General features: G+C 46.1%; 1 protein-coding gene across 2 annotated transcripts; it reads right to left on the reverse strand.

Annotated features, from left to right (window-relative positions):
- Positions 1 to 337: 337 nt before the first annotated feature.
- Positions 338 to 24225, reverse strand: AK3 (adenylate kinase 3). 2 transcript variants are annotated; one of them, XM_006863750.1, is made up of 5 exons: positions 24047 to 24225; positions 9458 to 9577; positions 5464 to 5636; positions 4560 to 4678; positions 338 to 458 (listed from the first exon to the last, which is right to left on the reverse strand). In XM_006863750.1, the coding sequence occupies exons 1-5, from the start codon at positions 24195 to 24197 to the stop codon at positions 338 to 340; spliced, it is 684 nt and encodes a 227-aa protein (XP_006863812.1). In that variant the 5' UTR covers positions 24198 to 24225. The 2 variants fall into 2 exon arrangements, with proteins under 2 accessions (XP_006863812.1, XP_006863813.1); XM_006863751.1 differs by lacking the exon at positions 9458 to 9577 and having other exon boundaries at positions 24047 to 24197.
- Between the last annotated feature and the right edge of the window lie 497 nt (positions 24226 to 24722).

Raw genomic sequence — 24722 nt, forward strand, 5'->3', positions numbered from 1 at the left:
TTTTTTTTTTAACTTTTCCAGAAAAAGACACATTTTTATCAACTACATACTTTTTCTGAATAAATGTAGGTTACTGCCAGTAGCTTTTTTCATTTTATATTAAAGTTTTTCTGTAAAACATCACTCATGTGTTAGAACTGCACATCCAACAAAGAGGACTGAGTAAGACACTAGACAATTTAAAAAGATAAATTTTAGTATCTGACGTACTTGGCACATCCTTAGTATCTACAATAAAGTCAGTAGAAATGAAACTATGATTTTCGAGTAATTCATATAGGCTAGTGTCGTAGGATGAGGAGGGTCATCCAGCTCACGAACCACCTGTGTTTTTTCCTCATGGAGTCACTGAGGCTTTCTGGATGGTTTGTGGAACTTTGGTTTGGAGGAAAGAATATATATGGGGCCACATCTTGTTGGTTTCTGTTCCGGAGAATGTTTCCAACACACCTTTTTTCCTAAAGATGGGGGGGGGGGGGGGCAAAGAACATGGGTCTGAGACTTCCGAATGAGTTGTTCCAGAGTGACTCTAAAGATGACCAGTGGACATAGAGGCTCAGGAAGTGTAGGTTTGTGATAAGAGAGAAAAGCACCTGTTGAACATTGTAGCTCTGGGAATCTCGGTTTCACTGGTGTCCTCGGACTCACAGAGAGAATGATTTCACAAAAAGAACTGCGCCAATCATTTATTGAGCACATACTACAAGAAGGGGAGTCCTGGAGGGGTGCTACAGGATGATGCACTGGACCACAGGGTCGTCTAGACCACAAAGTCAGTGGTTCAAACTTACCAGGCACCCTATACAGGGTTACCATGAGTCAGAACTGATTCAACGGTATTTAATCAACAACATATTAGACAAGGGGGCTTCAAAAAGTCTGGAAAATGCCACGATCTTTTCATTCCATTTTTCCACTCTTGAAGCCCCTGTATGTTAAGCCCTATGCTAGGTGTTTTACATATAATACTTGACGCATGTAAATGTGACTGACAGATCAAGGTCAAGTAGCAGTCCAAGTCTCTCCGCTTCCAGGTTTCCAAACAGGCTCTGTCATTATCTAGGCCCTGACTTTGGGCCACTTACCTGTTTGCAAGAAGAGCTTGATAATTCCTTCTTTTCATCTAGATTTATTTTTTTCTCTAGTCTACCCTTCTGAAACAGGAGAAAAGATAAGGCTTTCTGCTCCCGTAAAGATTTACAGCTTGGGAAACCCTATCCTCAGGGTCACGATGAGTCAGAACTGAACTGACTTGAAGGCATACAACCGCCACCACCAGCCCTCGTCGAAATCTCAGGAAAATCCGTCATTCCTGGGGGCAATGCAGTGAGGGCTGAATGTCAGGACATGCCTTTGAAACAACACTTTGCCTCCACAGATTCTGGCCTTCCTCTAGAGTCTCCTCCTCCCTAACGTGGTGTGCACACACATGTGTACATGCATGTGCAAATGTACACAGACATACAGCTAAAGGCACATGGAGTCCCTGCGTGATGCAAACTGTTCGAGTCTACTCAAGAGGTGCTTAGGAAAAAAGGCCTGGTGATCTACTTCCAAAAGGTCACCACTGCGAAAACCGTCTTACAGAGTGAAGCTCTACTCTACAACGTGTGTGGCTGCCATGACTTGGAACTGACTCAGCTGCATTCCTGAGTTGTGTCAACAGATTGGGTACACCAGTAGTACCTCGGAAGAAAGGCCTGGTGATCTGTGTCTGAGAACCCTAGGGAGTACAGTTCAACACTGATACACATGGGGGTACTATGAGTTGGTGCCGACACCACACAACAGGACATGCTCCACAGGATAAGCACTGGACTGCAAACGACAAGGTCAGCAGATCAAGCTCCAAAGGACAAAGAGGAGGCTTTCTGCTCCCACAAAGATTTAGTCTCAGAAACCCTACACAGGATGGCCAGACTTCATCTCTCATTCTTCAGACATGTTGTCAGGAGGGACCAGTCCCTGGAGAAGGACATTATGCTTGGGAAAGTGGAGGATCAGAGAAAAAGAGGAAGACCCCCAGAGAGATGGATTGGCACAGCAGTGGTGGTAGCAACGGCCTCATATATAACAATGACTGTGAGGACTGGGCAGGGCTTCGTTCTGTTGTGCACAGGTTGCTATGAGTCAGAACCAACTTGACGGCCCCTAACAATAACTAGAATCCTGGTGCGGTGCTGTAGGATAAGCATGCGACTGCAAGGTCCATTTGAACTGAGAGTTCGGAAGTTCAAACTCAACAGTCACTCCTTGGAAACCCTGTACAGGGTCACTATGAGTCGGAATCGACTCGACAGCATTTAACAACAGCAATGATTAGTCTTTAAGTATCCCACAGCTGAGAAGAGTTTTGAAAACAACAAAACTGTCCATGTTTTTAAAAAATAACGCAGAGGATCTCTAAAGTTGTTGCTAAGGCCCTTTCCATTTCTGGTTCAGGCCAGTGTAGTTGGGCCACAGGAAAAAGCTTGACTTAGTGGCAAGGGGTAGCAGGAACAAGACACCTAGAAAGACAAGGGTTTCTTCTCCAATAGGGACCTGAGTCCTGGCTTCTGAACTCTGCAGCCTTCGCCAACGCCCCTCTCCTTCCTGGGTGATGCGACGGTTACTGTGCAGGCTGCTCATCTAATGCTTGAACGTTGGAAGCTTGAGTTCACCCAGATGTGCCTTGGAAGAATCCAAAACTCAGCGATGGAAACCCCATGCGGAGCACACTTCTACTCTGACATCCATGAGGGTTGTCATGAGTCAGTCTCCAGGTAATCGATTTCACTGGTCTGGCTGCGCTTCCAATTCATCCAGTCATCATTCGACCTCCAGAGCTATCGGTCCTCACTGCCTGGCTTCTAGGATAGACCTGATCAGTGCCAAGCCCAGGACTTTTGCCTGAACTAGATGGCACCAGAGGCTCCCTCTCCTGCTGGGGTAACTAAGCTGGTAGGCTATCAGCGGGGGCGTTGCCACAGGGAGGAGGGGTGGAAACTGAGAGCATCCGCGGTCTGACGCGGATGTCTGAACACCTGAACCCCATCATTCTACCTTTGGATTTCTACGTTCTGTGACCAAGTTCCTCTCTTACTCAAGCGAGTGGGAATGGGGTTGCCGTTAACATAAGCACCCATCATCACACTTTGTGGTAAACGTTGTTAACTCAGCTCCCTGCAATACTCATTCATATACAGAAGGCTGTGGCGGACCCCGCTCAGCGTCTGGCCCAGTAAGCTAGAGACATTAACAGCACTTGTTCCAACACTGTTGTACCTGCTGTCCTGACAGGCTTACCCCCCTGCCATTCCAACTCCTAGGGACCCTACAAGAAAGGGCAGAACTCCAAAGGATTTCTGAGACTAAGAATCTTTACGGGAACAGACTGCCTCATCTTCCTCCCATGGAGTAGCTGCTGGGTTTAAACACTGACCTTCAGTTAATAGCCCGATGCTTAACCCTCTGCACCAGAGTGCCTTAAGACCTGTGTTCATTTTTGCTTACTGAAAGAAATCTGAGCTGTTTCCCCACTTTTACAAGGGGAAAAGAACTCGGGTTTGTTTTGCAGTGAGTCCATTTGCGGGGCAGCGTGACTGGCGCCCCCAAGCTACTTCCCCAGGAACTACACTCAGCATTTCCACTTCACGCCAACACAGCTTTGAGCTGTCTGTGACTGCTCTGTCAGTGAGGTTTGGTTTTATGTGTTGTTTGATACAATTGGATAGGTTATTTTTGGGGGTCTAGGAACACCTAAAAATATTTCCCATAGAAACAAATGGTAATTGATTCTTCGCTTTGCACTATTTCAGCTTCTGGAAGGTTTCGTAGAAACGCTCTACTTTCAGATAAAGGGGGAAACCTGTTAATTTAAGTGACTAAGGATCATTTGCCCTTTTCCAGTCATCCATGCTAGAGCGCCCTCTACTGGCAGGTTTACAATTAAACACAAAGCCAGTCATTGCCAACCCCTGAGAGAGTTAACTGTTGGCACCCAGTGGGCAGTAACTGAGGTCTAGTTGCTTGGCTGCTAATTGAAAAGGTGGTTCAAGTCCACCAAGAAGTACCTCAGAAGAAAGGCCTGGCAATATACTTGTGAAAACTCAGCCGCTGAACACACGATGGAGTGCAGTTCTACTCTGAGAAGCACAGGGGTGCCAGGAGTCAAATGGACTCAGAGTCAGGCAGCCTGTGGTTTTAAAACAGAGCAAAGCCTGAGTGCTGCGCAGACTTGTGCTCATGGGACACAACGCCCAAGCCCACCTTCATAAAAGAAAGCACTGAGTGTGCGGAAAGCCCACCTGAAGACAAAACCAACACACATGGCGGCAAGGCAGGGAGAACGAGCTGCAGCCCTCAACACCGCGGACAGCTGAGATCAAACCCAGGGCAGACTGACGTGTGACAGAAAAGCCCAGAAGGTAGGCTGGACAAGTCCCCTTGTGGCTGAAGCCCATCTGAATTGGGTCTTTTGTTATCTGAGCATTTTGCTGTAGAGCATGGATAATCAGAAATGGGCTCAGGGATCCTCCTGCACATGCAAGCAGGGCAAGTTCTAGAAAGCAAAGACTCACTGATAATACTCCAGGACCGGCTTCGTCTGGGCTTCATACGCCTTCAGCCTTTTGTTGACCGTCTCGGGCCTGTCATCCTCACGCTGGACAAGAGGCTCCCCTGTCAGGTCATCCAGGCCCTAAACGGGAGGTAGAATGTCTGATTTCCCACGTCAGAGCCAGCCTGTTCTGAAGGGTGTTTCAAAGAGATGTGGTTTTAACACGATTTTATAACAGACCCCCTGCACTATGCAAGTACCAAACACAAAAACATGCTAAGTTTGAAACCACAGAAGCAAATCCAAAGCCACAACTGTGAGACAGAACCAGAGGACCCCCAAATGGCAATCACGGTCCCCTTAAAAGTTTTCTTAAGCAGCTTCCAAATAACCTCATGCCTACAGAAAAAGCTTCTGTTATACACCGGGCAGCTCAACTGCAAGTCCACCGTAAGTAAAGGTATCGCTGATCCCGATCCGTTCTCCAGGACCTTCCCTAGCAGGGAGTAGGGAACAAATAAAGATGTCTGAGTGAATACCAAAGTCCTTGGTGTTTTTGGATGCAGTTCTGGATAGTCCATAGGGTTAAAGAGTTCAGCTGCTGACCAAAGGGCTGGAGGTTCTGATGCAACTAAGATGCATCAGAAGAAAGGCTTGGTGACCTACTTTTTAAAAACCCAGCCACGTAATACCTTATGGTGCACAGACCTACCCTGACACTCACAAGGTCACAAGAGTCAGAGTCAGCACGGTAGCTGACTACACTCAGGAGCCTAAGAATATACCCTCAGGAGTTATTCTCCTGAAATCCTGCCTGGGCACAGGATCTCCAAATTCACAAGACCCATGCCTGCAGGTCTGTGAGGGTAGGAGAACTGAGGACCATGCTCTGTGGGAGCCACGTGGGCTCCACCGCTATTACTCACCACAGTCTTGGGAGGGTTGAATTCGATATTGTAAACTCGACCACTGCCTGGGTGGATCCAGCGAGCAGTCAGGCGCTGCTTAATGACCTCGAAGGGCACATTCAGGTTAATCACGGTGTCAAGCTGACAAACTCTGTCCAGGGCTTCAGCCTGTGGAACCGTCCTTGGAAAACCTTTAAAACAAAATTTTTTTTAAAGGGGAGAAGTAGGAAGATGAAAAAAAAGAATTACCATTGGGCAGTCAATGGTAGGAGTCCTGGTGTGGCGCTGTGGGCTAACGCGCCAGACTGCAAAGCCATTTGAACTGCAGGGTCGGTGGTTCAAGCTCACCAGCTGCTCCTTGGAGACCCTATACAGGGTCACTGTGGGTTGGAACCGACTCGATGGCACTTCACAACAACAACAAGTCAACGGTAATCTGTTTCTGAAAATCAGCAGATAAAGAGCCCTATGGCTCATACATATTAGACCCACCAACCAGTCATATGAACAACACAGCCTCAGCTTTGCTGCTCTTCTATTCCAATGTGCATAGGGTCGCCGTGAGTCAGGAGACAAATGCAGAGGGAACACACCAGGCGGGCTGACCACAGCTCTGTGGACCACCCACTCAGGGAAACTCTGGGACCACCTCAGCCACCCAATTGGACAAAGGAGAACTGCTCCTCAGGGTTTCCTGACTGTAATTCCTTACAGAAGCAGACAGCCTTCTCATTCCTCCGTGGAACAGCTTGTGGGTTTGGACCACCAATTTTAGTTAGCAGCCCCCCAACACTTAACCTACTGTACCTCCAGGAATCCTGCGCTGGCATACCCTCTTCAAAAATTAAATGGAAGGCAGAAAGACTGATGTCCTAGGCATTCGTTAAGTGCCACTCAGTCGGTTCTGACTCATAGTGACCCTGTATAGGGTTTCCAAGGAGCGACTGGTGGGCTTGAACCACCAACCTTATAGTTAACAGTCCTGTGCTTATCCTCCAGTGCCACACCAGGAATCTACTAGTGAGCTGAAATGGACTGGCATTTACTATGCCAGGAACATCAAACTGAAAAGGAATGACATTGTATTCATTGTCTAAAAGAGCATTTCAGGACCTATCTTGAAGTCCAGTGCTGTCTGTGATAAGATAATAGGAGTTATAGAAAGACATCAAGAACATCATACAGGAAGAAAGCAAAAGGACATTAAAAAGAAAGAAAAGATCAAAATGGATGTCAGAAGAGTCTCTCAAACTTGTTCTTGAGTAAAGAGAAGCTAAATCACATGGAAGAAATTAAGAAGCTCTTTTAAAGGCTGAACAGAAAATTTCAAAGGGCAGCTCTAGAAGATAAAGTCAAGTTTATAATCAAACTTGTGCAAAGATCTCAAGTTAGAAAACCAAAAGGGAAGACCATGCTCAGTAGTTCTCAGGCTGAGAGAACTAAAGAAAAAACTTAAGCCTTGGAATGGTAATACTGAAGGATTCTGTGGGCTAAATATTGAATGACGCAGGAAGCATCTAAAGAAGATAGATGGAAGAAATACACAGAGTCACTGTACCAAAAAGAATTGGTTGATGTTCAACCATTTCAAGAAGAAGTATATAATCAAGGACCAGTGGTACTGAAGGAAGAATATCCAAGCTGCACCAAAGGCATCGGTTAAGTTGCTCCAGGAGCTGATGGAGAAAAACAATGTTCCAGAAATTGACAGACTACAAACTGTAACATTTCAACAAACTGATGCAGCTCTGGAACTCATCTGTGCCAAGAAATTTGGAAGACAGCTACCAGGCCAACCAGTTGGAAGGGAGCCGTATTTGTGTACATTTCAAATAAAAGTGACTCAGCAGAATGTGGAAACGATCCAACAATATCACTGTTATCACATGCAAGTAAAATATGATGAAGATAATTCAAAAACGGTTGTAGCGGTACATCTGCAGAGAGCTGCCAGAAATTCAAGCTGGATTCAGAAGCGGATGAGGGCTAGCATTACTAACATCACATGTTCATGGCTAATAGCAGATAATACCAAAAGATGTTTGGTATTTGTTGTTGTTATGTGCCATCAAGTCAGTTCTGACTTATACACAGCAAAACCCTGTCTGGTCCCCCATTATCCTCATAATTGTTGTTACATTTGAACCCATTGTTGCTACAACATTGTTTTATTGACAATGCAAAGGCATCTGAATATGTGGATCATAAAAGCTATGGATAACATTGGGGAACTCCAGATTGTGCTTATGCGGAACCTGTACACAGACCAAGAGACAGTTGTTCAAACAGAACAAAGGGCTACTGTGTATCAGGGCTGTATTCTTTCACCACACTTATTCAATCTGTATGCTGAGCAAATCATTCGAGAAACTGGGTTATCTAAAGAAGAACATCGCATTAGAACTGGGGAAAGACTCATCAACAACCTTTGATACGCATATGACACAACTTTGCTTGCTGGAAATGAAGAGGATTTGAAGTACTTACTGAAGAAGATCAAAAACTATAGCCTTCAGTATAGATTATACCTCAAAGTAAAGAAAACAAAAGTCCTCATAACTGGACCAAAAACAAGATCTAGATAAAGGAAACAAAAAATACTGAAATTGTCAAAGACTTCATTATACTTGAATCCACAGTTAACACTCATGGCAACAGCAGTCAAGAAATCAAATGATGTACTGCATTAGGCAAATCTGCTGCAAAAGACCTCTTTAGAGTATCAAAGAGCAAAGATGGTACTTTGAGGACTAAGGTCCAGCGGACCCAAGCAAGCAATGGTATTTTCATCTCATATGCGTGTGAAAACTGGACAATGAATAAGGAAGACTGGAGAAGAATCAATGCATCTGAATTATGATGTTGGCAAAGAATACTGAAAATATTACAGCCTCCCAGAAGAACGAACAAATCTGTTTCGGAAGAAATACAGCTGGACGGCTCTTTGGAAGGGATGATGGTGAGATTTCATGTCATATTTTGGGCATGGTATCAGCAGGGACCAGTCCCTGAAGGACATGATGCTAGGTAAAGTGGAGGGTCAGTGAAGAAGAGGGAGATGCTACAGTGGCGGCAACAAAGGGTTCACATACAACAACACTTATGAGATGGCGTAGGACCAGGCAGTTTTGTTCTGTTGTACATATGGTCACTATGAGTCGGAACCAACTCCATGGCACCTAACAACAATAACAACTTTCAAAAACAAATATTGTGACTCGTATCTTCTTGGAAGGAAAGACTTATTCCAGCTTGAGAACAAAACAACAGCAAAACATTGATCTCTTTTGTGTCCCCTCGTTATCAACGAAGCTCTAATACGAAGCTAAAAACGCCACCTACCTTCAAGGGTCCCGTCACGCTACTGGCTGGGAGAGATGACAGCCTGGAGTTCTACAGTGACCCTCCCAGTTATAAAAGAGTAAATTCTCAACGGCGGGGAGCGGAAACAAAGTCACATCCAAAGGGAACTTAGAAATCAAGCGACTCACCTTCCTCTCTCCATTCTGATGTTGTTGTGTTGTTAAGTGCCATCGAGTCGGTTCTGACCCATAGCGACCCTGTACAGGGTTTCCGAGGGTGTAAATCTTTACGGGAGTAGAAAGCCTCATCTTTCTCCCACGGAGCAGCTGATAGTTTCAAACCACTGACCTTAAGGTTCGCAGTCCGATTCATAACCACTACGCTACCAGAGCTCCATTCTGATGAAGAACCCATAAAGCCCAGGGCCTCAGGAGGTTAGAGGCCAGGCCTCCTGAATGCACCCAACCAGGCCCTGCCTGCGGCCAGCAGTGCTCAGCACTTTGTGCAGCTGACAAGATGCGCCGAACACACAGCATCAGTAAAGCATTCAGCTGCTGGGGGTTTGAACCTCTCTCTCCAGTGGTTCCACATGAGAAAAACCTGGAGCTCTGCTCCCACGAAGACCCAGGCTAGGAAACTATGGGGCTGTTGTGCTCTGTCACACAGGGTCTCTAGGAGTTGGAACTGACTCGACAGCACCTCTCCTTACCGTCCAGTAGCCAGCTACCCTGGGTGAGATGTTTCAGCTCGTGAAGGACCAGCCGGGTCATGACATCGTCTGGGATGAGCTTTCCTTGGTCAATGAAAGTCTTGGCTAACACACCAATCTCTGCAGTGGATAGAAGAGGAGGGAAGCTGATCAACAAGTTCATTTGTTTATTTCATCCAGGATCCTGAGGACTAGCTACCTTAACAGGCACTCAATCCTTACTCAGAGCACCCCTAGCGGAGTTCAGTGGGGAACTGCTCCGTAGGGTTTCCGAGGTTGTCAGTCTTAACGGAGGCAGATTGGTACCCCAGTCTCCCTCGGAGCAAGCTGGGGGGTTTCACACCACTGACCTTGCAGTTATCACCCCCATTGCTTAAACCATGGCACCACCCAGGCTCCCTCTGGGTAACATATCCATATGAAAATGTGCACCTTCAATTTCTGTGATAAAACCAGAGGTGACAAAATGGCCAACTTGGTCTCAATTACGTAGGAATATGGAACTGTAAATGGCCAGGCCACAATAAACAAACAACAGAAAGCTATAGATCAGTATGCCACCGTTGTCCCTGCACGACAGAAGTATGGGGGGCTCACACGTCTTTGTACTTTTTTGCGTTTTCCCAATTTTCTATCATCAGTTTGTTGTTTACATTTCTAAGTTTTACCCTCACTGCTCCCCAAATGACATGCACAGACTTCCATGTTACCAGCTCCCTTGGTTTGGGGTGAATATTTATTGGCTTGACTGCCACTCATTTAATATTATTTCTAAACAGACTTTTTACAAGTTTTTATTGTGAATTGAGTGAAAGTTTACAGATCATCAGTTTTACATTCACCAAATCATACATCTTGTTTCATTACAATGATTATAATCCCCTCCATGTACCATCAGATAACAGTATTTCTCTCTATTCACTTTAGCTTCCCCGCGGCCCCCCCACCCCCACCCCCGGATCTAGGCTCCCTCTTGAAAGCTTATAAGCCAATCACTTCTTGCCTTTGTACCCCCCTCCCCCATTTTGGGTAGCCAATGTCGAAGTTGCCCATTCCTGTCTACTCTGTGTATGGAGGGGGTGGGAATGATCCTTACTGTAAAGATCTGTTTCCTCTTTTGAGCTACTGCATCCATAGGTGTAGGTCAAGTTCATCAAATTGTATCAGATTACTCTTTTTTTTCCTCCTCTTCTTTTAGTTGAGCTCTGATTATCCAGTCATTGAAGCCACGTCAAGTGGGTATTATCTGCAAGTGTGGGTGTTCTTGTACATATGCCCTCCCTTCTTATCAGCTGGACGCTTCACTCTCCACTCTAGTCCTCTGTGGCTATGTCACTGACTCTGGGACCAGGAGTCCCCAGGTCTTGCCTTGCTGCTGGCCAACCAGGTCTCCACCCGGGTTCACAGGAGTCTATTGAACGTGGTAGGACTTAGCTCACAGCTTCATTGTTGTTTTTCCCTCATTTCCCCTTATCGGTGACCAACATGGTGGTCACCAGTCAAGGCGCGTGTCTGCTCGTGTATTCCCCTTGAGTCTTAGTCTTGGAAACGGGTTTGCCCTGATGGGACCCGACTGCTTGCCTTGATGTCTCCTGGGTGAGCTACTTGCTTGTTCTTGTAGTAATCAGTCGGACTGCTGTTACTGTTGTTTATTTATCCCGTCGATCTTTCTTTCAAGAAGCATCTTCTGTTCTTCTAGCCATTCCAGGCTGGTCTGCTTGTCCTTGCAAGTGGAAATCTCCCACCTCACAAGATTCTGGATGCTATTCAGGATTCCACCTATGGTCTTATGCAATGTAGAGGCTCCACGTGAAACCTCCTTCACTGGGCAAATTGTGGCCCCATTTTAAGTATTCCAATCAGTTATAGACACAAGATGGACTTACAAGCTTTCTATGGTGATATTTCTGGCTATTCCTATCTCTCCCCCTCAATTGTCTATTTTATAATGATGTGCAAGGAAAAACAAGATTCAAAAGATATCCAAGCATCTTAACATGATTTCCCTCTTTTACCCATTCAAAACATGCCTCAATCCCTGTATCCCAGAGCCCTGTTGTTCCAAGGTTGTGCACACATCATTATTTACCTCTGTCCCACTTAGCCCATGCAAACCAACCTATTTTCTATGTGATTGAAAACATGAACACATTTGAGAGCCTTCGTACCTAGTTTTAAAGTCAATGATTCATAGCATAATTTCCTACAAAGTTATATAAAAATAAAAATAAGGACAAAAAGTTAGAAAAAAAAACAACAAGGGAAGTCAAATCCCGCTTTTATGTAGTAATCAGAAGTTCTCACAGATGGAGACATTAGTCTGAGAAATGTGTGTATTCTATAAAAAGCCATTTTTAACTCTGTCTGGGGACGCTTGTATTACCTAAACCAACCACACCTCATATCCAAATAAACTGAGAACTCATTGTTTGGGCAGCTCTGAAATACAAAAGAGATGTCACCCAATCTGTAAACGATAGTTCCCTTCCTGGTGTGGTGCTGTAGGATAAGCACTGACAGCTAGAGCTGCAAGGTCAGTGGTTCGAACCCTATACAGGGTTGCTATGATTTGACGGCACTCAAGAAGAATTCAAAGTTGCTTTTAGAATCATTACATAATCAACTAGGCACCAAGGTGGCACATGGTTAAAGCGCTCGCCTGTTAACGAACAGGATGGCAGTTCCAATCCAGCAGCCTCTTTGTGGGAGGAAGATGAGGCAGTCTGTTTCCATACAGATTCACAGCAGTGGCTACAACTACCAACTGCTCTGAAAGGAAGCACATTAGAAGTTTCTGGACAGAGTGGGAAGACAAACTAGACCAAAACTCAAAATCCAAAAGCAAGGCCAGACTTACGGATCAGATAAAAATTGGTGGAACCCTGAAACTATAGCCCTTAATCACCCTTCAAAGGTCTAGATATGAACTCACCCCGTCGCTCAGCCAAGCAACGAACAGTTCTCTAAGAGGGACAGTAACTCTAAGGAGATACGCATGCCATCGAACAGGGCTGGGGAACCTCTTTTCTGCCAAAATCTATATCATTGGCAGGCTATACAAAATTATCAAATTAAAAATTAGCCTGCTATGTTTGCCCGAACATTTAATTAGCTCACCCTTAATGTGATGGCTGTTCCATGGGAGAAAGATGAGGCTTTCTGCTCCCGGAAAGGTCTACAGCCTTGGGAACCCTATTCGCTATGAGTCGGAACTGACTCCACAGCACACAACCACCACCACCACCACCAATGAGATGGTTGGAACTGTGATTGCCTTGGCAAAGCCAGACCAAATGATTTTGTGGGTCTTTATTATATAGAGTCCAGAGTCCTGGTGTGGCGCTGTGGGTTAATGCACCAGACTGCAACGCCGTTTGAACTGCAAGGTCGGTGGTTCACCAGCTGCTCCTCGAAACCCTATATAGGGTCACAAGAACTTGGAACCATCTCAACAACACTTAACAACAACAACATATGGAGTCCTGGTGTGGCACTGTGGGTTAAGGTACTGGATGGCAAAGTTGGTTTGAACTGCAAGGTCAGTGGTTCAAGCTCACCAGCTGCTCCTCGGAAAACTCTATACAGGGTCGCTATGAGTCAGAACTGACTCCATGGCATTTTACAACATATGGCCCATGGAGTCTTGGTGTGGCACTGTAAGATAAAGCACTGGACCGCAAGGGCATTTGAACTGCAAGGTTGGTGGATCAAACTCACCAGCTGCTCCTAGGAAACCCCATACAGGATTGCTATAAGTCGGAACCTACTTGATGGTACTTAACAACAACAATATAATCAGCCATTTGAGATCCAAATGGCAGCATTTATCCAAGGACAAAGCTCAGAAGGGTTAGGAAAGGAGGAAGAACGGAAACACAAAACACTGGGACGAAGTGGGATGTCACATTGTGGGGACTGTAATCAGTGAGATGAAACAAAGTGTGAGTTAATTGTTGAATGGAAAACTGATCGGCTCTGTAAACCGTAACCCAATTCACAATAAATAAGTTAAAAAAATAGAACTGAAAAGCGGGGAGAAAGATTTATAGCCTTGGAAACCCCATGGAGTAGTTTTTTTGTTTTTTTTTTTTAAGTGAGAGTAAAACTAGGTAACTGACAAGAATCCTGGTGTGGCGCTATAGGTTCAGCACTGGACAGCGAACCACAAGGTCAACAATTCAAACCTGCTTGGAAAACCTAAACAGGGTCGCTATGAATCGGAACCGACTCAACAGGGTGAGTTAAATAACAGCTTTCAGCCAATCAAGGGGTTTTTAAACAACCTTCATCAAATAAGTCCGCATGGGCGTAAGCTATGAGGAGGCAAGGAGGAGACAAGAGTGGGAGGGGTGCCCAGGCCCGCCCTCAAAGTAGTTTTCCCATCTGGTGGTGGGAAAACGGACACTCATTTTTATGTTTAGAATAAGCACTGGATGGATCACAAGGTCAGTGGTTCGAGCCCACCATGCACTGTGCAGGAGAATGATGAGGTTTTGTGCTCCTGCAAAGATTTATAGCTTTGGAAACCCTCTATCAGGTCACTATGGGTCAGAACCAAATCAATGGTACTTTACAACTACCGTACACAGGTATTATAATACTTTAATATACAGTTTGCTGAAGTCCAAGGTGCATTGAAGGAACTGGCAAAGAACAAGGCACCAGCAATTGATGGAATAAAAATTGAAATCTTTCAAGAAAGTGAGGCAGCATGGGAGGCACTCACTCATCTCTGCCAAGAAATTTGGAAGACAATTATCTGGCCGACCAATTGGAAGAGATCCATATTTGTGCCCATTCCAAAGAGAGGTGACCCAACGGAATGCGGAAATCATCGGACAATCTCTTTGATGTGAGTAAAGTTTTACTAAAGGTAATACAGAAACGGCTGCAAGCATACATTGACAGAGAACTTCCAGAGGTTCAAGCCAGATTCAGAAGAGGCCATGGAACGAGGGATATCATTGCTGATGTCCGATGGATCTTGGCTGAAAGCAGAGAATATCAGAAAGATGTTTATCTGTGCTTTATTGACTACGCAAAGGCTTCGATTGTGTGGATCATGACAAGCTATGGACAACATTGCAAAGTATGAGTATTCCGGAGCACTTAATTGTGCTCATGAGGAATCTGTACATGGACCAAAAAGCAATTATTCAAACAGAACATTGGAACACTGAATGGTTTAAAATTAAAAAGGTGTGCGACAAGGTTGTATTCTTTCACCATACTTATTCAACCTGTATGCTGAGCAAATAATCTGAAAAGCTGGGTTCTATGAAGAAAAACGTGGCATCAGGATTGGAGGAAGACTCATTAACAACCTGCGATATGCAGATGGTACAACCTTGCTTGCTGAAAGTGAAGAGGACTTAAAACATTTACTGATGAAGATCAAAGAGCACAGCCTTCGGTATGGATTACATCTCAATGTCAAGAAAACAAAAATCCTCACCACTGGACCAATAAACAACATTGTTATTCTTATCAACTGAGAAAAGATTGAAGTTGTCAAGGACTTCATTCTTCTTGGATCAACTATCAACACTCAAGGAAGCAGCAGTCAAGGAATCAAATGACATTTTGCATTAGGCAAATCTGCTGCACAAGACCTTTTTAAAGTGTTGATGTCAAAGTCAAAGATGTCAGCTTGAGGACTAAGGTGCGCCTGAACCAAGCCATGGTGTTTTCAGTAACCTCTTATGCATGCGAAAGCTGGACAGTGAATAAGGAAGACTGTAGAAGAATTGATGCTTTTGAGTTATGGTGTTGGAGAAAAATATTGAAAGTGCCGTGGGCTACCAAAGGAACCAAGAGATCTGTTTCAGAAGAAGTGCAGCCAGAGTGCTCCTTGGAGGCCAAGATGGCCAAACCTCGTTTCCCACACTTCAGACATATTGTCAGGAAGGACCAGTGGCTAGAGAAGGATATCATGCTTGGTAAGGTGGGTCAGAGAAAAAGCGGAAGACCCCCAACAAGATGGACTGGCCAAGTGGCAGCATCAATGGACTCAAGCGTGGTAACAGTAGTGAGGTTGGCCCAGGATCAGGCAGTATTTCGTTCTGCTGTGCGTAAGGTTGCTATGAGTCGGTACCAACTCGGTGGCACCTAACAACAACAACAACAACAACATGCTGTTGTTAAGTACCATTGTGTCGAGTCGGCTGCAACTCTTGGCAACTCTGTATGGGGTTTCCAAGGAGCGGCTGGTGAGTTTGAACCAGCCTAGTGCTTTATCCCACAGCACCACACAAGAATTATACTGAAAATAAGAAGCTCCTTCAACCACTCACCCAATCTCCTTGTGTACAGTGAAGCCCCCACACAGCATTCCAGTCCAGGCCAACTCTTCCCTCTCTGCTTTACTTTGCCAACACCCTCAACACGAAATCTCATGAAATCTCCCGAGCTGCAGAAAGGCTCATCTGCCTGGGCCCACCTTACCCCTCTTTCCCCCAGGTGCCGCTCCCCCTCCCCTAAAACTATACCTCCCAGCCCAGAGCTGCACTGGCTCCACTCTCCCTCTTCCGCCTCCTTAGCGTGTGTCTACTCATCTTTAATCCTGAGACTTCCCTCAACCTCCTAGGTAACCAAAGGTCCCTCTGGCCCTCCACAAAGTCACAGCACTGACTCCACTGTTCTTACCACATTGCTGAGACCACCTGCCCACCTGTTCTCCCACCACGCCCTGCTGGGAGGAGTGCCAGGGAAATCTGTTCATCTCCGCAGTACCTTGCACACAACAGGTACCTGATCATGGATGGATGGACATACTAACAAGACTGCCTAGGTCCTCCTGGATTTTAGCTGTGGAATTTTACAAAGGCCTCATTTATGCGGTTAGGAAACACACGCAGCAATTTGTGGTTGATGTTAAGTGTCATCAAGTCGGTTCTGACTCATAGTGACCCTGTATACGGTTTCTGAGGAGCAGCTGGTAGGTTTGAAGTGCTGACCTTGTGATTAGTAGTCCAGTGTTTATCCTACATGCCACACCAAGACTTCTAAACAAACTATCGTGCACCCATAATATAAAATATGATGCAGTCACAAAAAAGGAAATGGAAAAGTGGACCCAACGCAAATAATCCATCAACAGAATTTGGAATACAATGGAAGGAAGTTCCGATCCTTGCTACAACACCCATCAAACCTGAAAACACTGTTCTAGGTGAAAGCAGAGAGCAAAGTCCCCATTGGAAGATGTCATTGATAGGAAATGTACAGACGGTGCAAACCAACAGACAGATGATTAGGGTAAGGGCGGGGTAGGACTGCTAATAGGTACGAGGTCTCTTTTTAGGGAGTCCTGGTGTGACCCTGTGAGTTAATGCGCCAGATTGCAAAGCCACTTGAACTGCAAGGTCAGCGGTTCAAGCTCACCAGCTGCTCGTTGGAAACCCTATACAGGATCGCTATGGGTCAGAACTGACTCGATGGCACTTCACACCACCACCACACCCACTACCATCGAATCAATTCCAACTCACAGCCACCTTCTACAGAGCTTCCAAGACTATCAATCTTGTGGGGAGCAGACAGTCTCATCCACCTTCTGTGGGTTTGAACCACCGACCTTTTTGCCTAACCCACAGCGCCACTAGGGCTCCTTTAGCAGGGATGAAACATTCTGAAATTGCTTGTGGTGAAACAGGAAAGTCCACAGAATGGCACATTGTAATAGTGAGTGGACACAGTTACATGGTGCGTCGTTCCCCTCAGGGAAGCTGCCAGGGAGAACACAGGGCAGTCAGTCCTTGCTGAGACGGGTACAGTACGTCATCACTGTGTACATTAGCAAATAAAACCAGACGGAAGAATAGGCATGCGCTGGGTTGTAGGTTCATAAAATATCCCCAGAAAGGATCTTCTATAGCATGTTTTTGTTATTTTTGTCATTTCAAACCATTTAAATGTGTTGCCAGTTAAATCCCCTTCCTACCATTACAAAAGTAACTGGAACACTCGACTGCGAGTCCAAAGTTTGGTGGTTGGAACCCAGCCAGAGGTGCCTTAGAAGCCAGGCATGGAGATCTGCTTCTGAAAGTGAGTCTTGGAAACAGCACGGAGCAGTTCTACTCTGAACATATGGGGCCGCCATGTGTCGGAACTGATGCAACAACCCAAACTACCACCGTCGACATCACCCTAACTAGGCACGGCTATGCTGCGCTGAGAAAGGAGCCCAGGTTACACAAAGGTTACGCACTCGGCTGTGACCTGAGAGATCACAGCTGTTTAGTCCTGGGGAGTAGCTCTATTCTGTCCTACAGGGATCGCTGTAACCCGGAGTCAACCCGATGCAGAATGGTTTTGGGGTTTAACTTCAAGATGAGAACAAAGGAGATTCAAAAAAGATTAGCCACTTAGTCCAGGGTTCTACCTGTGAGATGACCAGTGAGGAGCCCTGGTACCAATGTGGAGTCGGTTCCAACTCACAGCAACCCTCTACAAGGTTTCCGAGTCTGTAAATCTTTATGGGAGCAGAAAGATCTTTCTCCCGTGAGTGGCTGGTAGATTCAAACTGCTGACCTTGAGGTTAGCAGCCCGACTGGTAGCCACTCGCTACCAGAGCTCCTAAAGGGGAGCCCTGGTGCCATAGTAAAGTTCATGACTGCTCAACAAGAGGTCAGTGGTTCAAACCCACTAGTTGCTCCGTGAGAGAACCATGTGGCAGTCTGCTTCTGTAAACACTGTTCTACTGTCCTATACAGGCGCTAGAGGTCGGGATCGGCTGGGTGACAGATAGGGAGTTTGGCTTGGGGAAGTTTATGGATGGAGCAGACACAGTGGACAACAGGCATGCCACGGAAGGTTAAAAATAAAGAAAAACCATTGTTTTTCAAATGGAGTTTCTCAAACTCTGGGCACTGACCTAACAACCTCAGTTTCTGCCTTCACCAAATCACCACTAAATGTGGAGAGTCAACCAAAAAGAGGAAGACCCCCAAAGAAGATGGATGGACACAGCAGCAGCTACAATGGGCTCACACGTCACAGCTGTGAGGATGGCGCAGGACCGGGCAGTGTTGCGTTCCGTTGTGCGTACGCAGAGGGTTTCTAATTGTAGAACCAACTCAATAGCACTTAACAACAACAATGACAACACGGAGTACTTTTCTTTAAACCTACTCAGCTTGTTCCTGGATTTATCTGTTTCCTTGAAATGACAGGCTTGGTGTGAGTTTGCTTTTTGAACACACTCTGAGATAAAGAGGTAACAAAAAACCGGGTCTTTCTAAAAGTAGGAACTTGAGTTGGGAAATACTGCACAGTAAGAAGGGAAAGGTTGTTTGGTTGGCACACAAGGAAACACGGGTCTCGTCCTGTTCTCCCAGTAACGGCTGCATTGACTGAGCAAGTTCTTACAACCTCTCCTGAACTCAGTTTCCTCATCTTTAAATGAGAGAACTGGACCAAATAAGTCTGGGCTGGAGCTCATCTGACTCCGGGGGTCCTGTGATGGGTACTCTTATTTATGGGTTCCAATGCCCTTATCGGGAGCACATGTGGCTCCATACCATAAACACTGGACTGTGAACCACAAGGTCCCCGGTTTGAGCCCACAAGTTGTTTTGCGGGAGACACGAGGCTTTCTGCTCCTGCAAGGATTTAAAAAGCCTGGGAAACCCTACACAGGGTTGCTCTGAGTTGGAACTGGCTCGATGGTACTTCACACCAACAATGACCTTATCATTTCCGCTAGACTGAGTCTAACTAAGCCTTAGCTGTGAATTACAAAGTGTCCTGGTGGCCCTGTGGTCAAGCCCTTGACAATTAACTGAAACGTTGGTGTTTTGAACCCACCAGCTGCTCCTTGGGAGAAAATGTGGCAGTCTGTCTTAATGAAGAGTAGTCTTGGAACCCTACAGGGCGGTTCTACTCTGTTCTATGGGGTAATTAGTAGGAGCTGGGGTTCACTAAAGGGCCTTTTAAACAGTTTGCTTTTTATAGTAAGAGTTCTGGGTTATAAACTAGAGTATTTACACGTGACATTGGAGAGTGAATGACACAATCTTTCTGTGGAAACTCCACACTAGGGAACTGATTTGAAGGAAAATACCAAGATGCTGCCAAATTCATGTACAAGGACAGTTATTACAGCAACAAATGGTTAACATAAATGTCCAGTAATCAAAAAAATGTCAAGTAAATACATATACAACCTTCATGAAATTAAATATGTATCATTCTTGTTGTTGTTGTTAGGTGCCATCGAGTTGGTACCGACTCATAGCGACCCTATGCACAGCAGAACGAAACACTGCCCAATCCTGGGCCAACCTCACTATTGTTGCCACGCTTGAGTCCATCGATGCTGCCACTTGGCCAATCCATTTCACTGGGAGTCTTCCTCTGTTTTCTGACCCTCCACCTTACCAAACATGATAATGCTTCTCCAGTGACTGGTCCCTCCTGACAATATGTCCAAAGTATGAGATGAAGTTTGGCCATCTTAGCTTCCAAGGAGCACTCTGGGTTTGAACCGCCAACCTTGCAGCTCAAACTGACCTTTTGGTCCAGTGCATTCTCCTGAAGCTTCACACCAGGACCGTCTTAGATAACACACAGGTTATCTAAGGAGTATTTGTTGTTGTTGTTGTTATGTGCCGTGGAGTCGGTTCCAACTCATAGTGACCCTGTACAGGGTTTCCGAGGCTGTAAATCTTTATAGGAGCAGAAAACCTCATCTTTCTCCTGCGGAACAGCTGGTAGTTTCGAACTGCTGACCCTGAGGTTAGCCGCCCGATTCAACTGCTTAATGATAGGTGAACATAAAGTGAGGAAAAAGATAACTTCAACCCTCCTTAGATAACCTGTGGTTCAAACCCACCAGCCGCTCCTGGGAAACCCTATACAGGGTCTCTATGAGTCAGAACCAACTAGACGGCACTTCACAACAACAACAACAACAACAAGCAATCCTTTAGAATACAGCAATTTTGCAAACGCATACAAACGCAATAAGGAGAAAAATGAGACAGGAAGGAAAAAAAATGTAAGAAAAAGCCCCCAAGTAGTCACTGTAATTGGCTCAGCTGCTCCGTGCGGGCGACTTGATTCCACTCATGGTGACCCTGTACACATCTTTATGGGAACAGAAAGCCTCATCTTTCTCCTACAGAGCGGCTGGTGGGCTCAAACTGCTGAGCTTGGGGTTAGCAGCCCCACACGGAACCCACTCTGCTACCACGGCTCCTTAGCTGCTATTACGGTGCTGGTGATAGTTGTGTGCCGGCGGGTTAGTTCAAACTCATAGTCACCCTCCGCAGGGTTTCCAAGGCTGTCCATCTTGATGGAAACAGGAAGTCTCATCTAGGCGAAGTGACCGAGGATCCTAGTGTTCTTTTTAAACTTTTTCTCATGACATATTTTTCTTCCTTTATAAAAACTATGCTGCACTCTATCAGAAAATCTTTTTAAAAATAAAAAGATTATACTGTTTTTGGTCTCTGATCCTGTGGGAAAAAGCCAAAATATTTATTGAGGTTACAGTCTCTGTCCTGAAATACAGAACATCTGTAATAACAATCTCAGGACGCCTCCCTCACCACGAGCAGGGTTTCCTACTTAAAAGAACTGTCATAAAAATTCCATAACACGCAGGCGCCCCAGGCAAGCTAAACATCTCTCCCACATTCCTCTCCTCCGATTCTGTTTTGTAGCAGCGGAAGATGACAACACCCATGCCACAGAGTGATAATATTTTTTTTTTTTTCATTTTCAAGCAGTTTCTTAGTTTTTAAAAATTGGCTTTTAAATGTATTTTTGTTATTTTGTGTTTTAACAAATTAATGAGTCCTTGGCTCTTCCTAGAAGGTGTTTCTTATTCACTCAGGTAAGCCTCGTTTGCTAGTATTTTTCACAGAATCCCCAGGAATACGTTACCCCAGCCCACTGCAGTGGGTCAGATCCCCTGCTTAACTTGTTACATCAAGAATGTGAAGCAAGCAAGCAAACAACTTAACTGTCATTTTTAAGATCAAGAAATATGCCAAAGATGGTAGGTGCTGAACCAAAGAATTCTAAGAAACAGGCTAAAAATAACCGAACAGATTCCATTTTCTTTCATTTTTTTAAAATGTTTTATTGTGAATTATGTGATAGTTTACATGGGAGAACATTAGTTTTACATTCATCCTATCGTATATTGTTTCCTTTCCATGGTTACAAACCCCTCCATGCATCATCAACCAACCAAAGAGTATACCCTACAAGCCTGCCCCCTTGTCGTCAGCACACAGCCCCTCTCCTCTGTGTCTAAAGTCCCCAGCTGCTCCATCTCTCCACGTCATCATCTCTGCCTCCATCTCAGGCATCACTGCTTCTCTGGGTAGGGTCCCGCTCTCTGCTCTTCTCCCTTGATGGTCCCAGGGACCTCCGCTCCTAGACTGTAAAGTTAATCACTCCCATCCTTGCTACAAAACGTCTACCTTTACATTTCCAACCCTCACAATCAGTCCTGATAACAATTATTCACTATTGCTATCACAAGAGACCTATCCGCATTTCCTTTCACCAGCCCCGACTAGCCTAGACAGATTGGATACTACTCACTGGAGAGTCTACCTTCCTCCACGCCCTCTGGATCTGGGTTCCCTCTTGAAAGCTTGTAAGCCAGTCACTTCTTGCCTTTGTAGGATTTTCTTTCTTTCATTTAAATATCAATATTGGTTATACAAAAACACCCAAAGCAACCTAAATATCCATCAATAAGGGACTAGTAACATTATCATAGATGACTCAATAAATAGACACCTACAAACAGAATGATGTGGATTTCTCTGCCTTCTGGTTGAATGATATTCTAGATATACATGAAAACAGGTTGGTGCAGAATAATCAAACCAATTCCTGTGCAGTTAGTCCTGACTCATGGCAACCCGATGTGTGCAGAGTAGAATAGAGTTTTCAATGGCTGTGGCCTTTTAGAAGTCAATAGCCAGACCTTTCTTCCAAGGTGCTTCTGGGTGGGTTCTCTGGGTGGACTCACACCATTAATCTTTCAGTTGAAAGTTGAGTGGTCAACCATCTGCGCCACCCAGCGCAAGGGTCTTGGACCTGGTATGGTAGGATAAGCATTGGCCCACAAGGTCTGTAGTTTAAACTCACCAGTTGCTCCTTGGGAACCCTTATACAGGGTCGCCATGAGTCGGAACCACCAGCACTGAACCAATGTATCTATCCATCTAGCTGGAGTCCTGGTGTGGCGCTGTGGGTTAGGGTGAATGCGCTGGACTGCATGGTTGGTTTGAACCAAAAGGTCAGTGGTTCAAGCTTACCAGATGCTCCTCAGAAACCCTATACAGGGTGGCTATGAGGTGGATGGCACTTAACAACAAGAGCAATCCATCTCTGTCTATATGTGATTACATATTGCATAAAATAATGGATAGGCATCTATGTGCCTGTATATAAATAATATTTCTAAGAGAAAACCACTATTACCCTCTGAACAAGTAGAGAATGAGGGAGGTTTTTACTTTGTGTTTTATGCGTTCTGTTCTGTTGCCAATTCTTTTACATTGAGTCATCATTGTATAATTTTTTTCTTAAGTAGTTTCAAAATAGGTTCTGTCTGGGGGACAAAGAAAGTCAACATTTTTGTGAAAGTAAAAAAAAACAAAAAGCAACCTCATCCACTGTTGACTTTTTGAAAAACAAAGTTGTAATTCACATACCATAAATCTCACTGTTAGTGGACAGTTTGTTGGCTGGATTTTGCACTAAACTGTAAAAATCTATGACATGAGACACAAAAATATCTTTCAAGTACAAGAACAGCTTTTTTGTCTAAGATATCTCTGAGGTTAAAGTACTCGACAGCGAATCAAAAGGTTCAAGGTTCAAACCCACCAGCTGTTCCCCACAGATGAAGGATGTGACAGCCAACTGTCATAAAGATTGTTGTTGTTAAGTGTCGTCGAGTCGGTTCACACCCATAGCGACCCTGTATAGGGCTTCCGAAGAGCAGCTGGTGAGCTTGAACCGCCAACCTTGGCGATTCAAGCCAACTTTGCAGTCTAGCGCATTAACCCACAGCACCACACAGAACTGGAAATCCTATGGGGTAGTTCTACTTTGTCCTAAAGGATTATTACGTCAGCAGTGACTAGTAGATAACGGTGTAAGGCTTTTGTTTTGTTGTTTTTTTAAATAAAAAATCAAAACCAATTCGTGACCACCAGAAGGGTAAAACTCACTCTTTAGATTATGGACAAAAAATAAGACAAGGAGCAGCGGACCTCAGCAAGTTTACGGCCCATTTTCCAGCCGCAGGGTCACGTGGGAAAAGGCCACAGCTCTAAGGACCCTCAGGAGCGCCGGCAACCAGGGGTTGGGTGCTTCTCAAACAATGGCAAGGGTTTCCTTTAACCTTTGAACTTTGAGCGTTTTCAAGTCTACAGTCCCTTCCCCCAATGACCCACCCAAAGCTGACTGCGGAGACCGCGATTTCGGGGAGCAGTCGCTCAACACCCCGAGGTCACTCCCTGGAGCGGTGGGTGGGATACTGCGTCTGCACCCCCGGGCCCTTACCCCCTAGCCCGCAGCCGCAGCCGGACATCGCCAGCCCCCGCCGGTACTCACCTGTGCCCCGGAGCATGTTGTCCCGGAGCAGGTCCCCGCTGGAGAGGTGCTTTAGCTCGAAGTGCTTGATGATGCGCGACGACACGGTGCCTTTGCCCGAGCCCGGGGCCCCCATGATCGCCGCGCGAAGCAGCCGCGCTGACGCCCCCATGGCCGCAAACCAGAGCTGGGGCCTGGCCCGCGCGATCGCGCCCCGTGCCGCCGGCTGGCAGCGCCCAGAGCCCCGCGCTCCCGGAAGTGAGGCGTTCCGCCTGGTTCGGACCCAAAGTCATCCGGGACCGCCCTCGCTAGGCCCGGCCCCGAAGTCATCCGAGCCCCGCGCGCGCGTGCTCGTGCGGCCCGGATCGCGATTACCCCGCCTCTTAGGCGCGCCACCGCCCGGCCAGGCCCGGAGGTCAAGCCCGTCCCCCACATGTGCTCGCGCCCGGCTCGCCTCCGCGGCCACCCAACCCTCCGCCCCCGCAGGCCCCGCGGCGCAGTCACTTATCCCCTTCCCTACCCACCTGCTCCCCTCTTAGCCCTTCGGCCTCCGGGGATGGGGGGGCCCTAGGTTCCCAGCATGTCGTCCCGCCCCTCTGCTCTCTCTCCTGAAAACCTTGCGCCCCAATCCCCCCAAGCGCGCTCCTGTGCCCCCTCCCACCCGATCGCCACCCTCCCCCACACACCTTCTTTACTC

Source organism: Chrysochloris asiatica, unplaced genomic scaffold (genome assembly GCF_000296735.1).
Source record: "Chrysochloris asiatica unplaced genomic scaffold, ChrAsi1.0 scaffold00056, whole genome shotgun sequence".
NCBI classification, from domain to species: Eukaryota; Metazoa; Chordata; class Mammalia; order Afrosoricida; family Chrysochloridae; genus Chrysochloris; species Chrysochloris asiatica.